General features: G+C 47.1%; 1 protein-coding gene across 2 annotated transcripts in view; it reads left to right on the top strand.

The window, feature by feature from the left end:
• The window catches only part of ZCCHC2 (zinc finger CCHC-type containing 2), a 233,224-nt gene that overhangs the window by 60,318 nt on the left and 151,927 nt on the right, over nucleotides 1-20,979 (top strand). For both annotated transcript variants that reach the window (XM_085606904.1, XM_085606903.1), the window contains exon 5: nucleotides 15,379-15,491. In XM_085606904.1, the coding sequence (XP_085463030.1) occupies nucleotides 15,379-15,491 (113 nt within the window). The remainder of the gene's footprint in view (nucleotides 1-15,378; nucleotides 15,492-20,979) is intronic.

The following is a 20,979-nucleotide window of genomic DNA, read 5'->3' as shown; positions in this document are numbered from 1 at the left end:
AATGGGAGCAATGTCAAAATAGCTTTGTTTGCCAGAAGGGGGAACTCCTTGGCAGTATCCAACCAAAAACTATCCAAGGGTAGATCAGCAAATCTTAGCTTGAAACCACGATTTTGTCTCAGTTCAGTTAGTTCCTCCTGCTCCTGTAAAGTCATGTCCTTTCCACCAACTGATGCTGAGCTATAAGGGTCCCTAACCCAGTCAAGGCATTCAGTGGAGACTGAAGAGAAATAAAATGACAACCTCTCCTCGAGAGTTTTTAAATGTTTAACTATTATCTCACACAGTGCAGCAGTGTGAACACCTTGCCATTGCTTGGTGAGTGTGAACATTTCAAGATTGCCACTTTTCACGTGTTGATGCCAGAGTTGCACCTTTGAACGGAATCCATTTATTTTATCTGTACTTGTAAGCAGGTTTTCATTTCGGCCTTGCATTCGTGTGTTCAGTTCATTCAGATGATGAAATATATCTGCCAGGTATGCCAGCCTTGCACACCACTCATCACTTGCAAGCAGCTTTGCGTAATCTGGCCTCTCATTTGTCAGAAACACTTTAAGTTCCTCCCGCAGCTCATACACACGAACCAAGACCTTGCCACGCGACAACCACCGGACCTCCGTATGAAACAGCAAGGTTTTATGCTTCGCTCCCATCTCCTCACACAAAGCTGCAAATATGCGACTTTTCAGGGGTCGTGACTTTACAAAGTTTACCATGCGCACAACATCATCCAACACATGAACTAGGTCTGCTGGTAAAGTCTTGGCTACGAGGGCCTCACGGTGTAAAAAACAATGCGTAACAATCACATCTGGATTTCTTTCCTTCACTCTGCTTACAAAGCCTTTGGTGCGCCCTACCATGGCTGCAGCTCCATCGGTGCAGACACTTGTGCAGTTTTCCCACTTAAGTCCTCCTTGTTCAAGGTATGCTGATGTGACACGAAAAATTTCTTCTCCTGTTGTTTTTTCTGGCAATGCCTTGCAAAAAAAGAAGTTTTCTCTAATTGCATCACCATCAACAAAACGCACATTGGCCAAGAGTTGAGCATGTCCACTGATATCAGTAGACTCGTCAAGTTGCAATGCAAATTTCTCACTGATACGGATCTTTTCCAAAACCACACTTTCGATGTCTGCAGACATGTCATTAATACGTCTGGAAATTGTGTTGTCTGAGAGAGGGACTTTGGCTATTTCCTTAGCTGCTTCAGGTCCGAGCATCTCCTCTACAATAGCTTTGCAGGCGGGAAGTATTAATGTCTCTGCCACAGTGTGCGACTTTTTTGACTTGGCTATAAGTTCAGCAACTTGATAGCTAGCTTTAAGAGCTCTTTCATTTACCTTTGTGGTTTTTCTCATGAAAGTTGCCTGTTTCTCCGTGTTTTCACGCAGGCGAACAAAATAGTCCACATTCTTGTTTTGAAGCAAAGGGTGTTTCGTTTGGAGATGGCGTTTAAGTTTGCTTGGGACCATAGCACTGTTAGCTAGCTTTTCACCACACACCACGCACAGTGGAGTTGGTTTGTTTGCATCTCCGGTGACAGTAAATCCAAATGAAATATAGCTTTCGCTATATTGCCTTGTGCCAGAGAATTTGCTTGAGCTAACCATCTTTGCTTTCTTTTGATCCCCACTCATACTTGGGCTCTCATCTGGCTCCAAATTTTGTTCAGAGTCCAGTTGTTTCCTTTTCAAAAACGTGTCCATCACTGCAGTATCTCACTGTCACTCAGTACTAGGCATACACAAGGACGCTGCACCTGCAAGTTACCTATAAAAGAAATTTAAGATTTGTATCATTCTAGTATAAGCCTAAGGAGCAAATTGTGACTGGATGGTTTCTCAGACTCAGAGAGCCCTTGATGCCAATTTTAAGGTTAGCACGTGCTACAAACGTTACGTTACATAACCATAACAGTTGTTATGCCAGTGTTCGTGCTACTGTTTCTTTCTTGGACTGGGCTTCTAATGTCCTAGGTCGGAGGATGGTGCTGTGTATCTGGCCACCTCTAGTTGTTAGCACATGAGGATGTTGATAAAATTAACAAGACCACATCTTGATTCTTGATGCCTGCAGGCAAGTACTTAGGTGCCATTTGTATTACGGGAAATAGTGGATCGACTGAACTGGGGTGAGTCAAGATTTAGAGTCAGAAATTTAGGAGGTGAGTTTGTGTTCCTCAAGCCGGGTCAATTATAGTCAGATACCAGACCCTATGTAAGATAATAGGTTTACCTGCGGCTGGTATGGTGAAGAGCAAAGGGGGGAGGTGGGTCTCACCACACTGAGGATCACAGGCACTAGAATAGATGCCATGCCGGGCACAGCAGTACATGAGTGCCCACCAAGTATAACAGAAAAGGTCGTTAACCATTCACATAATTTCTTCACATTCAATGGTAAAATAAGCAGTGATTCGTGTTTCATATCTCACCCACATGGAATTAATGCCCAGCAACTCTTTAATCCTAAATTAACCATTGGATGCTCCACTCAAGCGGCACAACAAAGTTGGTATATTGTAGAAATAAATAGGAGTTCATCCATGCTAGTAATGCCTGTCCAAAATGGAGACCCCGGAGCGGCGACCCTTCACCACATTATCGGACAAACAGGCAAAACCCCTCTTGGTAATTGTAAAACCAAAGCTCACGGGGAAAGGAAATCCTTCAATTTATATAACTGTATAACGAACAGACACCAACCCTCCATACAGACACGAGCGCGTACACGGAGGATTGCTAGCTAGAGTCATAAGTCCGAGAGGCGCAAAGAGAAGCGCACTGAAACACGGCGAGAAGAGACTGCACCAGACAGCCCCTAAATACAGTGCAGATAGTAGAAGCAGAACATGGCGGTCAACATGCTACAGTTACCAGCTAATACAGCTTCCCCATCCCGCCCCCGTACCTTGCAAACCCTGACTGCCCTACCCCGTCAGTGCCCTGCCGCACCTGCTGCAAACGTGTGCCCCATTTCCTGTCTTGGACAGGTTATGAACTGTCATTCATAATGTATGAGGTTTTCGCTTAACCAGTTTTCAGCGGTACAGCAGGTGGGTGACTTTGTACAGAGAGGCCATATTGTTTTATTTACTGTGCTGCATTGATACTATTTGCACCTATCATCAAGTGACAGAATCTGAGGCTGAGAGGCAGTGCCCCCTACCTTGGGGCGGGTGGACCCATTGATTTGATGGTGAGGGGGAGATCAGTGCTGCTTTATAGGTGGCAATTCGCTAGGCTACTGAATCCTGGGGCTGCCTGGAAGGGAGAGAAAATAGGAGTCGACGTGACTTGAAGCCAGCGTCGTTGCCTCTGGAGGCAGGGAGGCAGGGTGTCGGTGGGAAAGCAGAGCTGCCTCTGATCTCTGGGTCGAAGGCGTTTGTGGTCCAGCTGCCACACTCGAAGAGTTGCGGATCGTCAGGGAAATAAATACATTGAGGTAGTGTTCCCAGGGCTACCAGCAAATGGAACTTGCAGTCACCTTGGTTTACGAGCAGAGGGAGATAAAAGGTAAGAAATTCTGGGCCAGTCAAAACATGCTACAGTTTATGAAAATGGTTGGTCTACACACTCTACATACAGTCTACTTCTACTCTACACTACTACACCACCAATTGATTACTGTTGTACAAACAAAGCATAATAATACTCTGGATAGGAGGAAATTAAACATTAAATACCTGCGGCCTGGTCTGGATCCGGATGCGGTCTCTCAGTGCCGACTCCCGCCGAGTCCTGGTCTCCGTCCGTCAGTCCTCCTGCTCCGGCCCTCCTGGTGACGCGACGTCTTCTTCTCTCCGCTGCTGCGCACACTGCGCTCGGGCGGGAAGGAAGTCGGAAATACAGCTCTGTGATAGGTCCAGGCTGGAGTCTGGACCAATCACAGCCCGGACATCCGAGGAGCGCCAAAAACCCCACCCCCCCCATACCCAGGATACAGTTAACTTTACAGTCCGGTGCCCGCCGCCCGGCCTAGTGGGGGAAAATTAATTTAAAAAAAAAAAATTGGTAATGTTTCCATTTTTCCCACGTTTTCCCACGGCACACCAGGCAACATCTCGCGGCTCACTAGTGTGCCGCGGAACAGTGGTTGAAAAACGCTGCAGTAGGCAACTCTATTTCTAAACACAATACATTGAGCTCAATGCTAAATTCAATTTACATGCAACAGATTACTTTTTAGATTACTTTTGTAATTCCAGGCTTGGATCCTAGATCCAGTCCTGGGTCAGTTCTCAGAATCAGCTGTTGAAAGTCGACTTTGGTACTGTAGTGATTTTTAACTAATATTTAGCTATTTCAAAAGTGAGCACTTGGAAAATATTTCAGAGCAAACAATCAATGATTCCCTATCGAAGGAAATATAGGTTACAGGTACAGTAGGTTATCGTTACTTTTGTAATCCAGTACTGGGTGGCTAGACTCAGTACTGGGACATTTATCCAAAACAGGCAAGTAATTACGTTTTCAGATGTTATACGATTTTTGAGGAATATTTAGAAATTGCAGAAATCAACACTTAGAAGAAATTTCATAGAAAAGCAGTCAATGGTTTCCGATGGAAGAAAAATGAGTTAAAGGTAAGTATAGTTGTGGGTACTTTTCAGAGTCAGTGCTGGGCACCAAGATCCAGCACTGGGAGCTCACCAAAGAGCAGGTGAGTAAATTCGTTTTTGGTACTCGGCTGATTTTTGGTAAATATTTTGAGTTTTGAAAAGTTCACACTTAGAAGAATTTCCAAGAAAAAGCCAGTCAATGTTACCCTATGAGGAAAATGAAGTTAGCGGTTTAGGGGTAAGTTCTCGACTGGCAGAGTTGAAGTTCTGGGCGTAGACTCAGGGGTCTCCCAGTGTCAGGTAGGTACAGTCAGTTAACCCTCAGCGGTTTCAGGACGGCCAGGTGCAGAGAGAGTTAGGCCCAATGTTAGCCTATGAGGAATAGGGGGGCCTGGTTTGGTGGCTTCTGACTAGCAGGCCACGCGGCTTTGGGAGCTGGGCTCCTGGTCACTCACTCGGGGCAAGTGGGGAAGTAGGCTAGTGTAGAGATTGCACTGCCAGGGACTCTCGGGCGGCTGGGTGCAGGGTGCTTTTGAGCCGTCGGGCGCTCAATGGGAATGTTCCGGTTAGGAAAAAGGCTGCAAGCTCGGGGACGAGGATGCTTCAGGTGCAACCACCACTTCGAGAGGTAAGTTGGGTAGTTGTAGGTTAGGTGGGTACCCCGGGATTGGGCACAGGGGGCCGCAGGGCGCTGCGTGCAGGGGTGCCTTTTGGTGTCGGGAAATCTTACCCTCTGATGATCGCGGTTGGGGAGGCACCTTGTTCCGAGGTTTAGGCTTCTTCCGGAATGTCGAGGGGGGTCCTTGGGTGCCGGACTCGGGGTCAGTCGCCGTAGGGTCGTCCTCAGGGTCTTTGTCCACTCCGGCACTGGCCAGGCTTGGCTGGTGCAGAGTGTGCTGGGTTCGCGGTTCCGGGCTGCTGCCAGGGGTTAGAAATAGGTTTCTGAGTAGAGCCTCTACTCATGGGAGTCCCAGGGGCTTAGAGCCAAAAGGTAGCCAGGTCCTCTGGGGTTGGTGAGGTTGCTGGCCACGAGAGATGCCGTGCTGGTGCAGGTTCGGGAGTCGACAGGCCGGTAGGGCTGGGGCCAAAGCAGTTGGTGTCGTCTTCCCTTTTTAGCAGCTGCAGGGCAGGTCTTTGCTCTTCTTGTAGTCTTTTGAATCTGGAATCTGGGGAAGGAAAGTTCAGGGTGCCCATAAATACTAGATTTAGGGGCGTTACAGGTAGGTGAAGGCCAGGGACCAATGGGTCCTTGTCCTGGGGTGGGTACACCCCCTATCCTGCCTCTCTCCTGTGGGAGGGGGGCAGTAGCCTAATCCTGATAGGGTAGGGCCTTCCATCTTCAAGATGGCGAGAGCCCAGAGATGTGCTTCACCTCGCCTCCCCCACCTGAAGGGTGGGGTGGGCAGGCTGGCATATCCCCTGTCCTTGTATGGGGTTTCCGGCCAAGCTTCCCGCCAGAGTGGGGGGTTGCAGTGGCCTGGGGAAACTCCAAGAGGCGGCATGCCTTTGAAGCTTCCCTTTGCTCATCCTGGGGGAGGAGATTTATCACCTCACCCAGGATGTGCATTGTTGCAGGCCCGGGAGAGCAGGGGCTCTCCCACCCAGGGGTCCAGCAACGTGTCTGCTGTGTGGCAGCCTGGGCAGCCTCAGAGCAGACGTGGATTGCAGGTTAGTTGTAAGGGGGCATCTCTAAGATGCCCTCTGGGGTGCTTGGTACATTAAATCCCACACTGGTATCAGGGTGGGTTTAATGTGCTGAGAAGTTTGATACCAAACTTCCCAGTCCTTAGTGTTGCCATTATGGTGCTGTGGAGCTCGTATTTGACGAGCTCTCAGCACCATGTACTCTTAAATGACAGCACTTACAGTGCCCATGAATGGACCTGGGTACTGTAGGGGCACAGGGCTCCTGCTCCTGTGCCCACACCATGGGCATAAGGCACCCAGCCAGAGGGGTGGCTGATATATGCCATGGCAGTGTAGGTGATGGGCATGGCACACAGAGAGGTGTGTCATGTCGACTCTTCATTTTGTCCCGCACCCAGACACTCAGCCTGCAAAGGCAGTGTGTGTGTGTGTGTGTGTAAGGGTACAGGGCCTCTAAGGGTGGCACAAATGAGTGCTGCAGCCCTCAGAGGCCTTCCCTGGTCACAAGGCCCTGGCTACCTAGGGTACCATTTACTAGGGGCTGACATGTGGCCAGGGTTTGCCAATTTGGAGTTTGTGTGGTTTAAGGAAGGAACATAGGCCCTGGGCACCTGGTTGGCAGGAGTCCAGGGTACACTCAGTAAAAGTACATTCAGCAATTTAGCAAAAAGTGGGGGCACACCATGCAAGAAAGATGGCACTTTCTCACATGGAGTGAATACAAATTCCATAGATGCTTGATCATGATCATCACCACCCATTCTGCAAGCCTTAGTTTGGCCCCAATGCAACAGCTGTAACTAACAATAACTGTCTAAAGATTAATCAAAATCAAACTGGTTTCATTACTTTTCAACTCGCCATTTTCTGAAAGCTTGCCAAATACCCATGCCACTACACTTGAAAAATGGTGTCCAATTTTCCTCAAGGAAAGTCAGTTAGAAGTTATATAAGTTTTGGGGAGCAGTAAGTAGTAACTTAGTCTTTATTCACTTCTAGTATCTATCCTTTTACCAAATCTCAATGGATACCTGTAAAATGAGTGGTGGGTGTCTGTTTTTTTGGGTACCCATTGGAGCGTATGTATCAGATTTGTAGGTTATGCTGTTATATTAGAAAGCAAGTTTTGCCACATTGGAGCATTCCAGTACTGGTCTCGGAGTTGCTCTGATGTATTGTCCTACATCCTTAAAATCAGTGCCTTTTTCGGATTTCAGTATCCATAGTCTTCTTTGCTGTCTGGTTACACCGGAAATTCTTACTATCCTGTGTAAAACCTTACTCTAAAGCCATCAAGCCTTGGTCCTTGTTACTGGGCAAACTCTTTAAAGTAATTCTAGCTGAACTTAAGTAGTTGGTTTGTCTAGTTGTGATAGCTTGCCTGGGGAGCTCAAAGGCCCCCCCTGATTACAGTGGAGCTGGTTGCGTTTTATTGTGTGATGCGAAAAGGTGCAAATGACTTTAAATTGACTCAAGGTCACCTACCAAAAAGTCATTTTAATTTTGTTGATCCTGGACCAGTTTTAAACCAGTGTTTGGGTATCTTTTAGATCAATGGTCTCATTTACCTCTTAAGGATACCTTGGAGGCATTCTGCTTCCAGGGTGGGAGCCCAATTATGAAGCATGTCACCAACTAGATTGGAGAGCAGGGTTCTTTTAAAAACCCTGAAAGCTCCCCCCTGCATTTCTGTAAGTGAGACACTCCAAAGGATTATATTTTAGGTAAACAAAGTACTAGTTTTTTGTTGTTTGATAGATATAGTAAAGGGAAGATGAGCATGTATTTGTTCTTACTGTTCTTCCTGTGTTTGCATTTTTATAGATAACTACTATGGACTCCTGAGGCCGTATGACACAATGAGCACCGGGGGCACAAGTTTGTGCCTGCTTTATGCGCCCCTTCCATAATACTAAAAGTGCTGGTGCTCCTGTAGCGCCAGCGCTTACTCAAGAGGACATTCCCCCATTTGTATGGGGGCGTGGCACAATGCAGATGGAGTAATCCTTTTGCCTCTGCGCCCCCCATATTATAGACGCGGGCAAAGAAGCTGTCAGGAGGTGCACTGACTGCCCTAGCCTCAACTGTGGAGCACAGTCAGTACATCCCTTGATGGTAGCAATCTGGAGGGAGCGAAGGGGATCCTATAGACCCCCCCCTGCCCCAGTTATCCCCTTGCAGGACACTCACTGCACCCGCCTTCAAGGGGTATCTCAAATCCAAGTGCATTCTGGTTGCCGCCTGCACAAAGAAACACGGGTCAGTTTTTAAACAGCTGCTTCGTATTTCTCTTGAATGTGCTGCCCCCAGAGCAGCGCGAGTTGGCAGCTGCCCTGAGGGCAGCATATTTTACATGATAGGGCACACTTTTCCTGTTTGTACCTGCTTGAAGGTGCAAACGGGAAAAGTGCACCCTATCTATCTATAATAGGGGCCCTGGTGAATTACTTCCTCGTCGTTCACTGTTTGAGTGTAATTATAGATATGAATCTTGCATTTATAGGCTGTCTACTTTTCCCCTCTACTCAGTTGGGGGTATAATGTCCTGCGTTTATTCATCAGTTTTTCTAGCCACCTCCAAGCATCTAAGTGATTTGTATGTTTTATGTATCTAAATACGCCTTTAACACCCTCTGCCCAGTCGAACAAAGGTTGATGTCTGAAATGAGTCCCCTCATTCCCTTCGACTGCTTGAGCCATCGCACACTATATCCCATGTTACCCCACTTTCTGCCTTTTCCTTTAAGTAATGGTCCAATGATTCAGTGATTCTCTGATCAGGTTGAATGCGGTTTTGTTTAATTGCGAGTGACCGTTTTGGAATTCTTGGGCAGAATGTCCGTCATTGTGACCGTGGGTGGTTCGATAAAATGCTGGTATCTTTTACATTGTCTATTACTTGTGACTGCAGGTATCTCTTGATCAGTAAGAGATCTATAGTTATGTGGAATATGTGGGCATCTTAGAAAAATGTACAGTCCCTCCCTCCGAGCTGTAGCACCCTCGAGACCTCTATTAGATTTGTCTTTTATACTATGGAGCCTAGGGTGGTTTTGCTAGTTATACAAGTGTAGAACAGTGTCGGGAGTGGAGTCACAATTTGGAAATACTTGAATTTTTGGGAAATAAATCTGATGGTACCTTTTTCTTATCTTCATTGACTTAATACAAGGTAAGGCACAGCACTTTCAGATTGCCTTCGAGAGCTAGTACTCTGCCTTCTTTATTGCGGTTGGGACTCTAACTCTAGTCAACCCCTTCCCCCTCTAATCTTCTTGGTGTTATGGGAGTAGAATTAGTTCAGAAACTAATAGGACGTTAGTTTTGCATCCTGTTTGTAAAAGCATAATGACTCCATTTTCCATGGTACTCTGCCATTTTAACATTTACCCTCCTCTTCATAAATGAATTGAGATTCTGTATACTTGAGGCTGTGATTTTCATGGTTTTTATTCTCTGCTCACTTTCCTTTTTTTTAATGAAACTTTTTATTGAAAACAGCATATTAAGTATACATAAACAGTAATTGGGTGTTGAATATGCAGAGTAGGTACAGATAAGTTTCGGATGGTACATATGTCTTTTACAGTTGTGTATGTACATTTTTTACAGTGATCAGCAATTACAGGTTCTTCAGTGAGGGGGAGCACAGATATTTCCGCAATAGACAATCCATTTAGTCCATATTGGAGACCACTTTTTCGGACACCCCCTAGAAACCATTTTTTCCGAAACACACACCAGTCCAGGTCTTGTTTCCATGATTTTAGACCGGGGGGCCTCCGTCGCCTCCCACATTCTAGTAATGTTAAGCTTAGCTACCATGTGTCCCAGGGTTGCCCAAATGTTCTCCTTGCTACTCAAATCCGTCGGTCCCCACACATTGAGCAGACACCTCCTGGCCTCTAGGTTTAGGTCCTGACCTAGCACCTCTTCCATACATTTGAGCACATCTCTCCAATACTTACGAATATTGGCGCATACCCACAGAATGTGCAGGAACGTGCCTTCCTTCCCACAGTTTTGCCTACAGCCTGAGTCCACCCCATATCCCATCCGGACCAAAGCTGGTCCTGAATAGTATGTTCTATGAAGAATTTTTTGTTGCACCAGTTTAAGCCGCAATGAGATTGCGACTTCCCTGGGGGAGGCAAGCGCCTCCGTCCAGTCTTCATCCTCCAATTCTAAAAGGTCGTCTACTCCTTTTTCCCGAAGCCGCATAAGGGATCGGATGAGTGACTGATTAACTTCCGGTAGGTGAGGGATATATTGATTTTCCGGGCATGTAACCGCAGAAAAGTCTGTCCTCCAATGGCGTTGCTTCAGGTAGTATCTCCCTTAACTGGATACTTGCATACAAGGCATGTCTCGTTTGATAGCATCTGAATATTTCCGAGTCTGCTAGTTTGTATTCTCGTTGCAGCACAGAGAATTCTACCACTTTGCCCTCTCTACACATCGCCCACCTTAGATAGTCCAATTAGATCCTATCTGTCAAAGCCCTTGGTATTACAAAGTGTTCTTAACAGGTACGAGTCCCATAGGGGGTGGAGGGCGTGATTTTCTTGTCCCAGCCTAGACTCTTGTGGTTTGTGTGCCAAATCTGGACCGAGTGCTACTTAGGTCCCGTCAGTCATAATTTAGCTGGTCTGGAGTAAAGTGCCCTGGTATAGGATCCTCCCGGTAGGAGCCATCTGTCCATTTGGTATCCCGGGTCGTCAAGTGGTATGTTTAAGCTCTGGTTAATAGCAACTAATTGCGCAGCCCAATAGTATCTTTTAGTATCTGGGAGTCCAATCCCTCCATCGTACACTCCCTGTACCTATTTGGGAAATGATATTCGTGGTGTTCCCTTTACCCAGAGGAGAGCTCTTTGTTCGCTCTCTATTGCCGCAAAGTAGGTCGCTGGGACCAAGTGGGCGAGTTATGTAAAATATACAGAAAGCTGGGTAGGGACATCATTTTAAAAAGCCCTGCCCAGCAGGAACAGCGGGAGAGACTTCCAGTGCTCTACGTCACTCCTAAGTCGCCGTAGTGGTAGCAAGAGGTTGTGGTCGTAATATAGCTTGGGATCGCCACTAATGTATATGCCTAGGTATTTAAAGTCATCCACTGCCTCTGTCACGTTACACCCCTTGGGCAGGAGCGGGAACTTTCCCCTTAGCACGTAGATCAATGACTTGGTCCAATTAATGGCGTATCCAGAGTACCTGCCGAAGGTGTTGAATATGTCAAGGACTCTATTTATCGAGGCCCGCGATGACTAGATATAACAGGATGTCGTTGGCATATAGGGAGATGTGATCTTCCCATTCCTCTGACCATCTCAACCCTCTGACGATTGGGTCCTTGCGGATCCAGCTCATCAGGGGCTCCAGTGCTAGGGCAAAAGGTAGCGGGGACAGAGGGCATCCTTGTCTCGTCCCCCTTCCAAGGGCGAAGAGCCCTGACTTTATTGTTCACTGCCACCTGTGCCAGCGGTTCCGAGTAAAGGAGTTTCACCCACCCAATAAATCCGGGGCCAAACCCAATCTTCTCCAGCACCGCGAAGAGATGGGGCCATTCGATTGTATTGAATCCCATGGTAGCGTCCAGAGACATCTCTACCACCTCTTTTCTCAGTTTGTCCACTCTCCCAAGTACCCCGTGGAGTCGGCAGAGATTTAGGCAGGTATTTCTAGAGGTTATGAAGCCAGATCGGTCTGGATGGACCAGCCCAGAAATTACTCTGACAAGGCATGTTGCCAACAGTTTGGCTAGTATCTTTGCTTCAGCATCCAATAGTGAGATAGGTCTATATGAGGAGCACTGGTCTCTAGGTATGCCTTCCTTATGTATTACCACTACTGGGGCGAGTCGTTAATCTTGGGGAAGTCGGCTCATCTTTGCTTTCCTCATACATCGCTTTAAGGTAAGGGGCTATTTTACCGAGCTTTAGTTTGTAAAGTTCTATAGGAAGGCCGTTAGGGCCCATTGCCTTCCCCGACTGTAGGCCAATAATTGCCCGCACCACTTCAATGTCCGTGAGTTCGCTATCAAGTAAGTTGCAGTCGGTCTCCGATAATGTCGGAAGCCCTATGTCAGTTAACAGGGCCCTGGATTCTTCCGCCAGATGAGCAGTGTGAGATTCATATATCTGCGTGTAGTGCTTGTCGAATTCGTCCGCTATCAACTGTGTCTGAAACTGTCTCCCCCGTCCCAGCTGTGAGTTCCGTGACCAGGCGACTTGCATGATCACGTCGGTGTAGCCAAGCAAGTAATTGGTCTGCTCTGTCCCCAAGTTGGTAGAATATACAAAGTGTATCCATTTGTAGTGTTTTAGCCCTATCCGTAGCTACACTTTTATATTCTTCCTTCTTGAGGTTGTGTTTGTGTGTTTTATCGGGCTCGCCTGATATCAGCAGTTCCCCCTCTAGCTTTAAAATCTCCTCTTCCAGCTTAGTTAGTTCAGTTTTCTTCTCTTTTCTTGCCCCAGTTATCTGAGAGATTTCCTTCCCCCGAACCACCGTCTTAAATGCCTCCCAGAGCATATGCGCGGAGCCCACCGATCCCTCATTGTCCTTGAAGTTGTGTTCAATAGTCTGTGTAATATTCTGCCTGTTAATAGGGTTACATAAATGCCATGGGTTTATGGGCGCTATTCTGCCTACTTGACCCGCACCCCTCCCCACCTGCACCCATATGGGAGAGTGGTCAGTTATACCCAGTGCTATGTGTCTGATTTCTGTAATGTATCCAACCTGGTCTGCCGGCGTCAGGATGTAATCCCTACGAGAGAGGCTATTGTGTACCCCGGAGTGAAATGTAAACTGGGTATTAGTGGGATGGCGGATCCGCCATGCGTCCGCCAATCTGATACCATCAAGGAAGGTGGGCTGGACCAATTACGTGGGTCCCAGCTCTCTGGGAGGACAGCGATCACGTCTACCACATACCACATAATTGAAGTCTCCCCCAACAATCAGACTCCCCTGTGAAAATATCAGAGTGCACCCCAAATCCTGAAACGCCATTGCCTGTAGTCCCGGAGGGACATAAAGAGACACCAGAGTTAGTGGCCCGCCCTTCCATTTCCCCGACACTGCTGCGTATCTGACCAGTTTGTTAGTCCAGGTGTGTTCAGTTGACATGGGAAAGTATTTGCGCATCATAATGCCGACACCCTGTGATGCTGAAGTAAACCCAGTGTGTACAACCAATCAGTAGCCCCACCTATCCAGTGCCCTACATGTGTTTCCTACCAGGTGTGTCTCCTGAAGCAACGCCACGTCTGGGGTGTGTCGTTTAATAAACTTTAGAACTATTCTCCTCTTCAGCTTATCCCCTAAACCGTTGACATTACAGGATAAAAGTCTGATTTTCTTCTCACCCAACGAACCCATTTTTGCCTCCCCTACACCTCTTCCCTGTATCCTCTTGAGCCCCACTTCCTGGACTTGCTGACTGTTCTCTTTGCTGCTTGCTAGCATTCTGGGGCCTTCAGTTATGGATCCTTGTGTACCCTCCCTCCCAAACTCGACTGTGAACTTTACTTGGCTGTCACCCAATTGAAATTATATGACTCTTAATCCCCAACATCCCCCCTCTCTGCTTCCCCACACCCTGGGCCTAAAACTGCCGAAATCCCCAATACTGCAGAGTGCCTGTCGCCTTATTCTTCTAAACTAACTAGAAATTCAGGGCGGCGGGGCGAAATCTCCCCTCGGCCATCCGCCTGGTTCTATATGTCCCCAATCTAATTGCTAAAACATACTCGATTTCAAAGTCACTTAGCGTAAGTAATGTCCAGACAGACTGACTGACAGCTTGATGCTTCTTCACTATCTCAGTTCATCAAAAACTGATCTCAAAAACTGATTCTTGTCAGTGAAAATAGGAGTAAGCACAGCTTGACTCGCATCCTTTGTCCTGGGTTTCCAAAGTTTTGCAGTCAGGCTACGCCGGAGCCCTTTTGAAGTAGGAACTTCAGAATGTGTCTGCCAGATTCTTGATATTTACACAAGTCACTTCATCTCTCCGGACTTGAAAATGCTCCTTTTTTTTTTTTTTTTTTTTTTTTTTTTTGTTTTTTTACGCAGTAGTTGAAACCTTTGACAAAAGTATCACGTGCATCCAATATTGATAAACTTGCCCAATAGGCCTTATGTTTTCAATATCGTCCTCATTTTTTTAAATATAAAACAATATCAACTGTTTATTAATTGCATTGCAAAATGTCCCCCCAACATGAGTTTGCAAATGCTCCGCTGTCTGTTGCTAGACTCTGCATTCAAGGCTTTTTTTTCATCCCTGTGGGTCATTCATAGCTTCGAACCGAAAAAGGCATGTTGGTGGTATTTCTGAATCCCTACAGTGAGCCAAAATGCGAGTCTTATCCCTAATGGCAATGAGGAATCGCCCACTGTTGCCTTAAATACTGAAGCATGTTAAAAACTTGGCTAATCCTAAACTATATAATATCCTCTGGAATAGCCTTGGAATGGACCACCTGGAAGTACTGTGGGCCTTGTCAGCAGGATGAAGTTCTATACAAATGTTTACAATACAATTAAAGTTGCTCACCATCCACTCTTTCTTTGCCTTGCCATAAAGCCTGAAGTTAGACATTTTATTATCAGCCTGTTGTGTTCTCCGGCTTAAAACCTGACTGCATGGATCAGAAGCACATGTGGCACAACTAAGCCCTTTCTTACCTATGCTGAGCAGATACATGCCTGCTCAGAGACCTTAGTTGCCTGCATTCGAAGCACTTGGGAGGGGTAGCAGTTTGTTTTCAGAATGCAACCGTTGATATCCTTGCTTTCCCATAGATGGTGATCCGGTCTGTTATCAAACATAGGCTGCTTCTTAGTAGATCTAAGTAATTCAAATGCATTGCATTATTAATTTCCGGTTGTTTCTAAGTTTGTTTGCACTTTGGCAGAGAAAGGTTCCCTTTATATGACGTGTGCTTAAGAACAAACTTTTTGAAAATGCTATTGTGTTATTCTCCAGAAGAGAGAGAAGCAGAATATTAGTAGATCTGCATATGTTATTGTTGTGCTGTTCTGATGGTCAGTCAATGAGTTGTACAAAGTCTGGTAAATGCTAGCCCTACGTGAAAATGTGCGTTTATTATTTACTCAAATTTTCATGGACCACTTTGTTGTATTCCTTTATCCTAGCTTCCAAAAGAACTATCATCCAACGCTTTTGACAAGACCATTTTACGAGCACTACAACAGGGTTCTCATAAGAGGGAAGACAATCCTCCCCCCGAGCTGGAACCTTTCATAAGGTAAGGCTATCTGTATAAGTACTATATAAGTATTAAATAAAGAGGTGTATATGGCGTACAACAAGTCAACGGCATTTCGATCCTTACAAAAGATATAGGATCATCATCAGGACATTAACAATGGTATGCCTGTATACATTTTGCCTAGATCCAGGTCAGAGTGACTTGGAGGAGGTTTGTTTTAGGCGAAGACCAAGTAGAAGTCCAGGCCAAGTACACTGAGATTTAAGGATGCAGACGGCCGCGGTCTGTGCAGTTGGATGCTGGGTCAGTCGACCTAATAAAGGCTGAAACCGCTTAAAGGAGGCGTTTCAAATGTTCCCGCCGCGGAGCGGTCTCGAAATCAGAGTGGCCTATTGCAGTGGGCTGCTGTATATCGGGGACGGCAAGCCAGTAACCTGTGAGCCGCGTCCGCGGTCTCTAGTGACAAAGAATGGGGTCGAGGCCAATCTTTGAACAACCTCTGTTACAGCATGTCTTGCCTGTCTGGATCGGGGATATGAAAGCCGCATTTTGCTCGAATTGCAAATGTCACTGCCCGGCTTCTTCGTATGTGCATCTCATTTACATACATTTATCTCTAGCTGGGGGGCGCATTCAGCTCATTAAGGGCCTCCCCTTGCACTATTTCATAAGCCGGCTGCTGAGAGGGATTTCACCTGTGGTGACTGAGAAAAGCAGGGTGAAAAAAACGAATTCTTCATGAATAGGAAACCTTCAGATTCCTTCACTCACCTATAAAAGGGTGCAGTTTCTGTTAAACAGCCTCTTGTTTAAAATTTCTTATTGTTAGTTGCACCCTCCCTCCCGTATGCCATTGTTTATTTTATTTTTCTGTAGCACTCCACGAGTGATTGTTTTTACAGTCCTCTCCGTAGAGTGCTTCACCCAACATAATCCCATGCCCTACGATCTATGCGCCATCTGGTGTTGGGCTCGGATGATTGCAGGTTGTTGTTGTCTTCGAAAGAAGTCTTTGGTCACGAGATTGGTGACTCCTCCCTCAGATTGTTTTTTTCCGCCATTGGGTTCGGATGAACTTTTTTCCGCTCCAGCAGAAAACTTCTAGCAATCACACCAACTCTCAAAATTTGAAAACTCTACGTCTAAATCCACATCGGATCGGATCCGGACGCGGCTGATGGAAAGGACACCTTTTAAAAAATGCCCCCAATGTGGAGCAAAGTTTCCTCATAGTGATCACCACGAGGTCTGTAATTTGTGCCTTTCACCAGACCACAACGAATCTAGCTGTCCAGCCTGCGCCGCATTCCGTTCGAAGAAAACTATCCGGGACCGAAGAGCTCGACGCCATATCATAGCCAAGCCGGTTCCGGAACCAGAAGACATCTTTGCACAGGATGTCCCTGACGATGACTCCGAAGATCTCCAGATCTTGTCCGAGGCCGACGATTCTGATCCGGGGCAGCCTGTGAGTACCAGCCCCCCTACCCCAACACCACCCAAAAAGACATTGGTCAAGACTCTGCCAGCTGGGCCCAGTCGCGATCCAAAAACATCTTCAGAAGCCCCGCCCTCGGGCCCGGCTCCGAAGAAAAGTCAGCCTGCAGGTGGCTCGGGCTCGAGCAAACCTCATGTTGTGCCTATATTTCCTTCGGCACCGAAGCAGGCTCCGAGACCGAAATCTCCATCGGCCCCGAAACGTCACTCTGCACCGACATCTCCACCGGCACCGAAACGTTCTTCGGCGCCAAGGTCTCCACCGGCACCGAAAGGCTAGTCTGCACCGAAAGGTCCTTCGGCACCGAAAGGTTCTTTGGCACCGAAAACATCCTTGGTGCCAAAACAAGTCCAGAAGGAACAAAAATCAAAATCCGAATCAAAAAAGTCGGCGCCAAAGCCGCCTTCGGACAGTGAGGAACTCTTTCGGCCTGATCCAAAACAAAAACTGATTTACATAAATCCGAAAACTGGACATGTCACAACGGTGCCCTACAAGAAAAGGAAGCTGGACACAACACCTCCTCCAGCACCTCCAAAGAAGGACTGTGCCACTTCACCCATACGTCCTTCCTCTCCTACCTTACCTCCTATTCCATCCCCCCCACCGCCTTCACCTCTACCATCTCCTTCTCACACACCATCTCCACAGGATGATAATGATTTAGGGGGAGGGGGAGACCCAGATTTCTTTACTTATCCCACTGATCCTACTGATCCCTTTACACTCCCAGACACAGCACCAGTAGATGACTGGACTTACCCTATGCTTGATATGCCTGACCCCACTCCATACCCCTCCAAACCCTCCCCTCCAGATGACCATTTAGGGTTCGGTCAGCTTATAAACAGAGCGGCATTGTTTCATGGCGTCATCATGCACACCGACACTCCTGAGGAGGATTTTCTCCTCGACACTTTTGAGCAGTCGCAGAAGACCGTTCACATTCTACCCATGATTAAGGGAGTGATAAAGCATGCCAATGAGGTTTTTAAAGACCCTGTCAGGGCCAGGGTTCTCAACCCCAGAATAGAAACAAAATACAGACCGGCGCCACAAGATCCTGCGTACATCAAGGCGCAACTCCCCCTAGACTCACTAGTCGTATCAAATGCCAGAAAGCGGGCGAACTCCCAAACAACCGGAGACACGCCGCCCCCAGACAAAGTCTAAACTCTTGGAGGCTTCCGGCAAAAGGGTTGCCGCACAAGCTGCTAACCACTGGCGTATTGCCAATACACAAGCCCTATTGGCTCGTTATGATAGAGCTCATTATGATCAACTAGAGGATCTCTTGCAACACCTGCCTGATCCATACAAAACACAGGCCACTGACCTCATCCAAGAGGGCAAACTAATATCCAATGCCTCCATTAAATGCGCATTAGACGCAGCGGACACCGCCTCTAGGGCAGTCAACACAAGTGTATTGCTTAGACGCCACGCATGGCTGCGCATTTCCGGCTTCAAGCCGGAAGTCCAAAACACCATTCTTGCTCAACCCTTTAATCAGGAGCAACTATTCGGGCCTGCAGTAGACACTGCCTTAGAAAAAATGAAGAAAGATAATGAGACTGCCAAATCAATGGGCGCATTGCAGTCTACTCAACCCAGAGGCTCCTTTCGTCGCTCCTTTTATAGAGGAGCTTCCAAAAATGTGGGAACAGACAACTCTTCCAACTTCAAAACATCAGGTCAAACATCCACTAACAGGATATTTTAGAGGAGGTTATCGGGGAAACAATACTAAGGGCCGAGGACGGGGCAACAACAACACCCGCACCTCTCCAGCCACCAAACAGTGACTTGCCACCACTCCCACCCAGACCATTCCACTCCGGTCGGGGGAAGACTTCAAAAGTTCCTACCTGTCTGGAATACCATCACTACAGACAGGTGGGTAAGACAAATTATCCAATATGGCTACTGCCTCGAACTCATAAACCCACCCCCAAACATACCACCCAGGCACCGTCCCATGACCTCTCACGCTCCTCAAACAAGAAATAGTCTTTGCTTCAAAAACACGCAATAGAACCTGTCCCACTACAACATCAGGGCACAAGAGTATATTCCCTATACTTCCTCATTCCCAAAAAGGACAAAACCTTAAGACCCATACTGGACTTCCGACTACTGAACCAGTACATACAATCAGATCATTTCCACATGATCACTCTCCAACAGGTCCTTCCATTACTTCAACAAGGAGACTTCCTTGCCACATTAGACCTCAAGGACGCATATTTTCACATCCCTATGCATCCCGCTCACAGGAAGTATCTACGATTCGTGGTAGACGGTCAGCACTATCAGTTTACAGTTCTCCCATTCGGAGTAACAACCGCACCCAGGGTATTCACCAAATGCTTGGCAGTTGTGGCAGCATATCTCAGGAGACAACAAATCTATGTCTTCCCCTATCTGGACGATTGGCTCATAAGAGCCACTACTCTAGACAAATGCGTTCTCCACACTCACCGCACTATTCAAACCCTACACAACTTGGGATTTACCATCAACTATCCCAAATCTCAACTACAACCCTCCCAAGTACAACAATACCTGGGAGCCACCATAGACACAGCCAAAGCCGTAGCTTATCCCAGCACAGCCAGGATAGCCAACATACAGAGTCTCATCAAAAAATTTCAAACACAACACTCTCTCCCCGCAAGAGTGTTCATGCAACTCTTGGGCATGATGGCGTCATGTGTATCCATAGTACCCCACGCACGCCTTCAAATGCGTCCCTTACAGGAATGTCTAGCACAACAGTGGAACCAGGCCCACGGACAACTTACCGATCTTGTGTTGGTGGACAGCCGCTCACTTCGCTCGCTGAAGTGGTGGAACACCATCAACCTGTCCAAAGGGCGGCCGTTCTTAGAGCCTCTTCCACAAGTTGTGCTGACCACCGACGCATCTCTCACAGGGTGGGGAGCCCACCTCCTTCAACACACCACTCAGGGCAAGTGGACCACTCGACAAAAACAGCTCCACATCAATCACCTAGAACTTCTAGCGGTGTTCCTAGCACTGAAATCCTTCCAAGTGCATCTACAAAACAAGACTGTCCTCATCCACACAGACAACATGACCACAATGTATTGCATACAGAAACAAGGAGGGACACATTCTCTACAACTGTCCCATCTTGCGCCACAAATCTGGAGATGGGCAATTCCCCAAAACATCTACCTGCTAGCAGAACACCTCCCAGGGGTTCAGAACCAGGTGGCCGACCTCTTAAGTCGCCACACACAGCAGATACACGAATGGGAACTACACCCCACAGTCTTACTCCCATTCTTCCAAATGTGGGGACAACCAGACATAGACCTGTTCGCCACAAAAGAAAACGCAAAATGCCCAACCTTCGCCGCCAGGTTCCCACACCCACGGTCAAAGGGCAATGCAATATGGATGAACTGGTCCGGCAGATTTGCGTACGCTTTTCCGCCTCTCCCATTTGTGTGTACGCAAACTGAAACAACAGTCGCTAACACTCATCCTAGTGGCTCCCACTTGGGCACGTCAACCCTGGTTCACCACACTTTTGGAACTATCGCTAGTTCCACATCAAAAACTGCGTCTCTCCCCGGATATTTTAACCCAGAACCATGGAGAAATCAGACACCCAGATCCCCAAACACTGAACTTGGCAATCTGGCTCCTGAAGTCTTAGAGTTCGGGTACCTCAACCTGCCTCCAGACTGTATGAATATCATTAAAGAAGCCAGAAGACCTACTACTAGGGCATGCTATGCTGCAAAATGGAAACGATTTGCCATTTACTGCGCTAACAATGACATACAACCTCTGAATGCTTCCATCCAAGACATCATTTGCTATTTATTACACTTGCAAAGATGCAATTTAGCGTATTCCTCTATAAGTCTACACCTGGCAGCATTAGCAGCCTATTTGCAAAATAGACGACACCTGTCCCTCTTTAAGGTGCCAGCCATTAAAGCATTTATGGAGGGTCTTAAAAGAATTATTTCTCCAAGGTTACCACCTTCC

Source organism: Triturus cristatus, chromosome 5_2 (genome assembly GCF_964204655.1).
Source record: "Triturus cristatus chromosome 5_2, aTriCri1.1, whole genome shotgun sequence".
NCBI classification, from domain to species: domain Eukaryota; kingdom Metazoa; phylum Chordata; class Amphibia; order Caudata; family Salamandridae; genus Triturus; species Triturus cristatus.
This window is presented reverse-complemented; position numbering and strand designations above follow the sequence as displayed.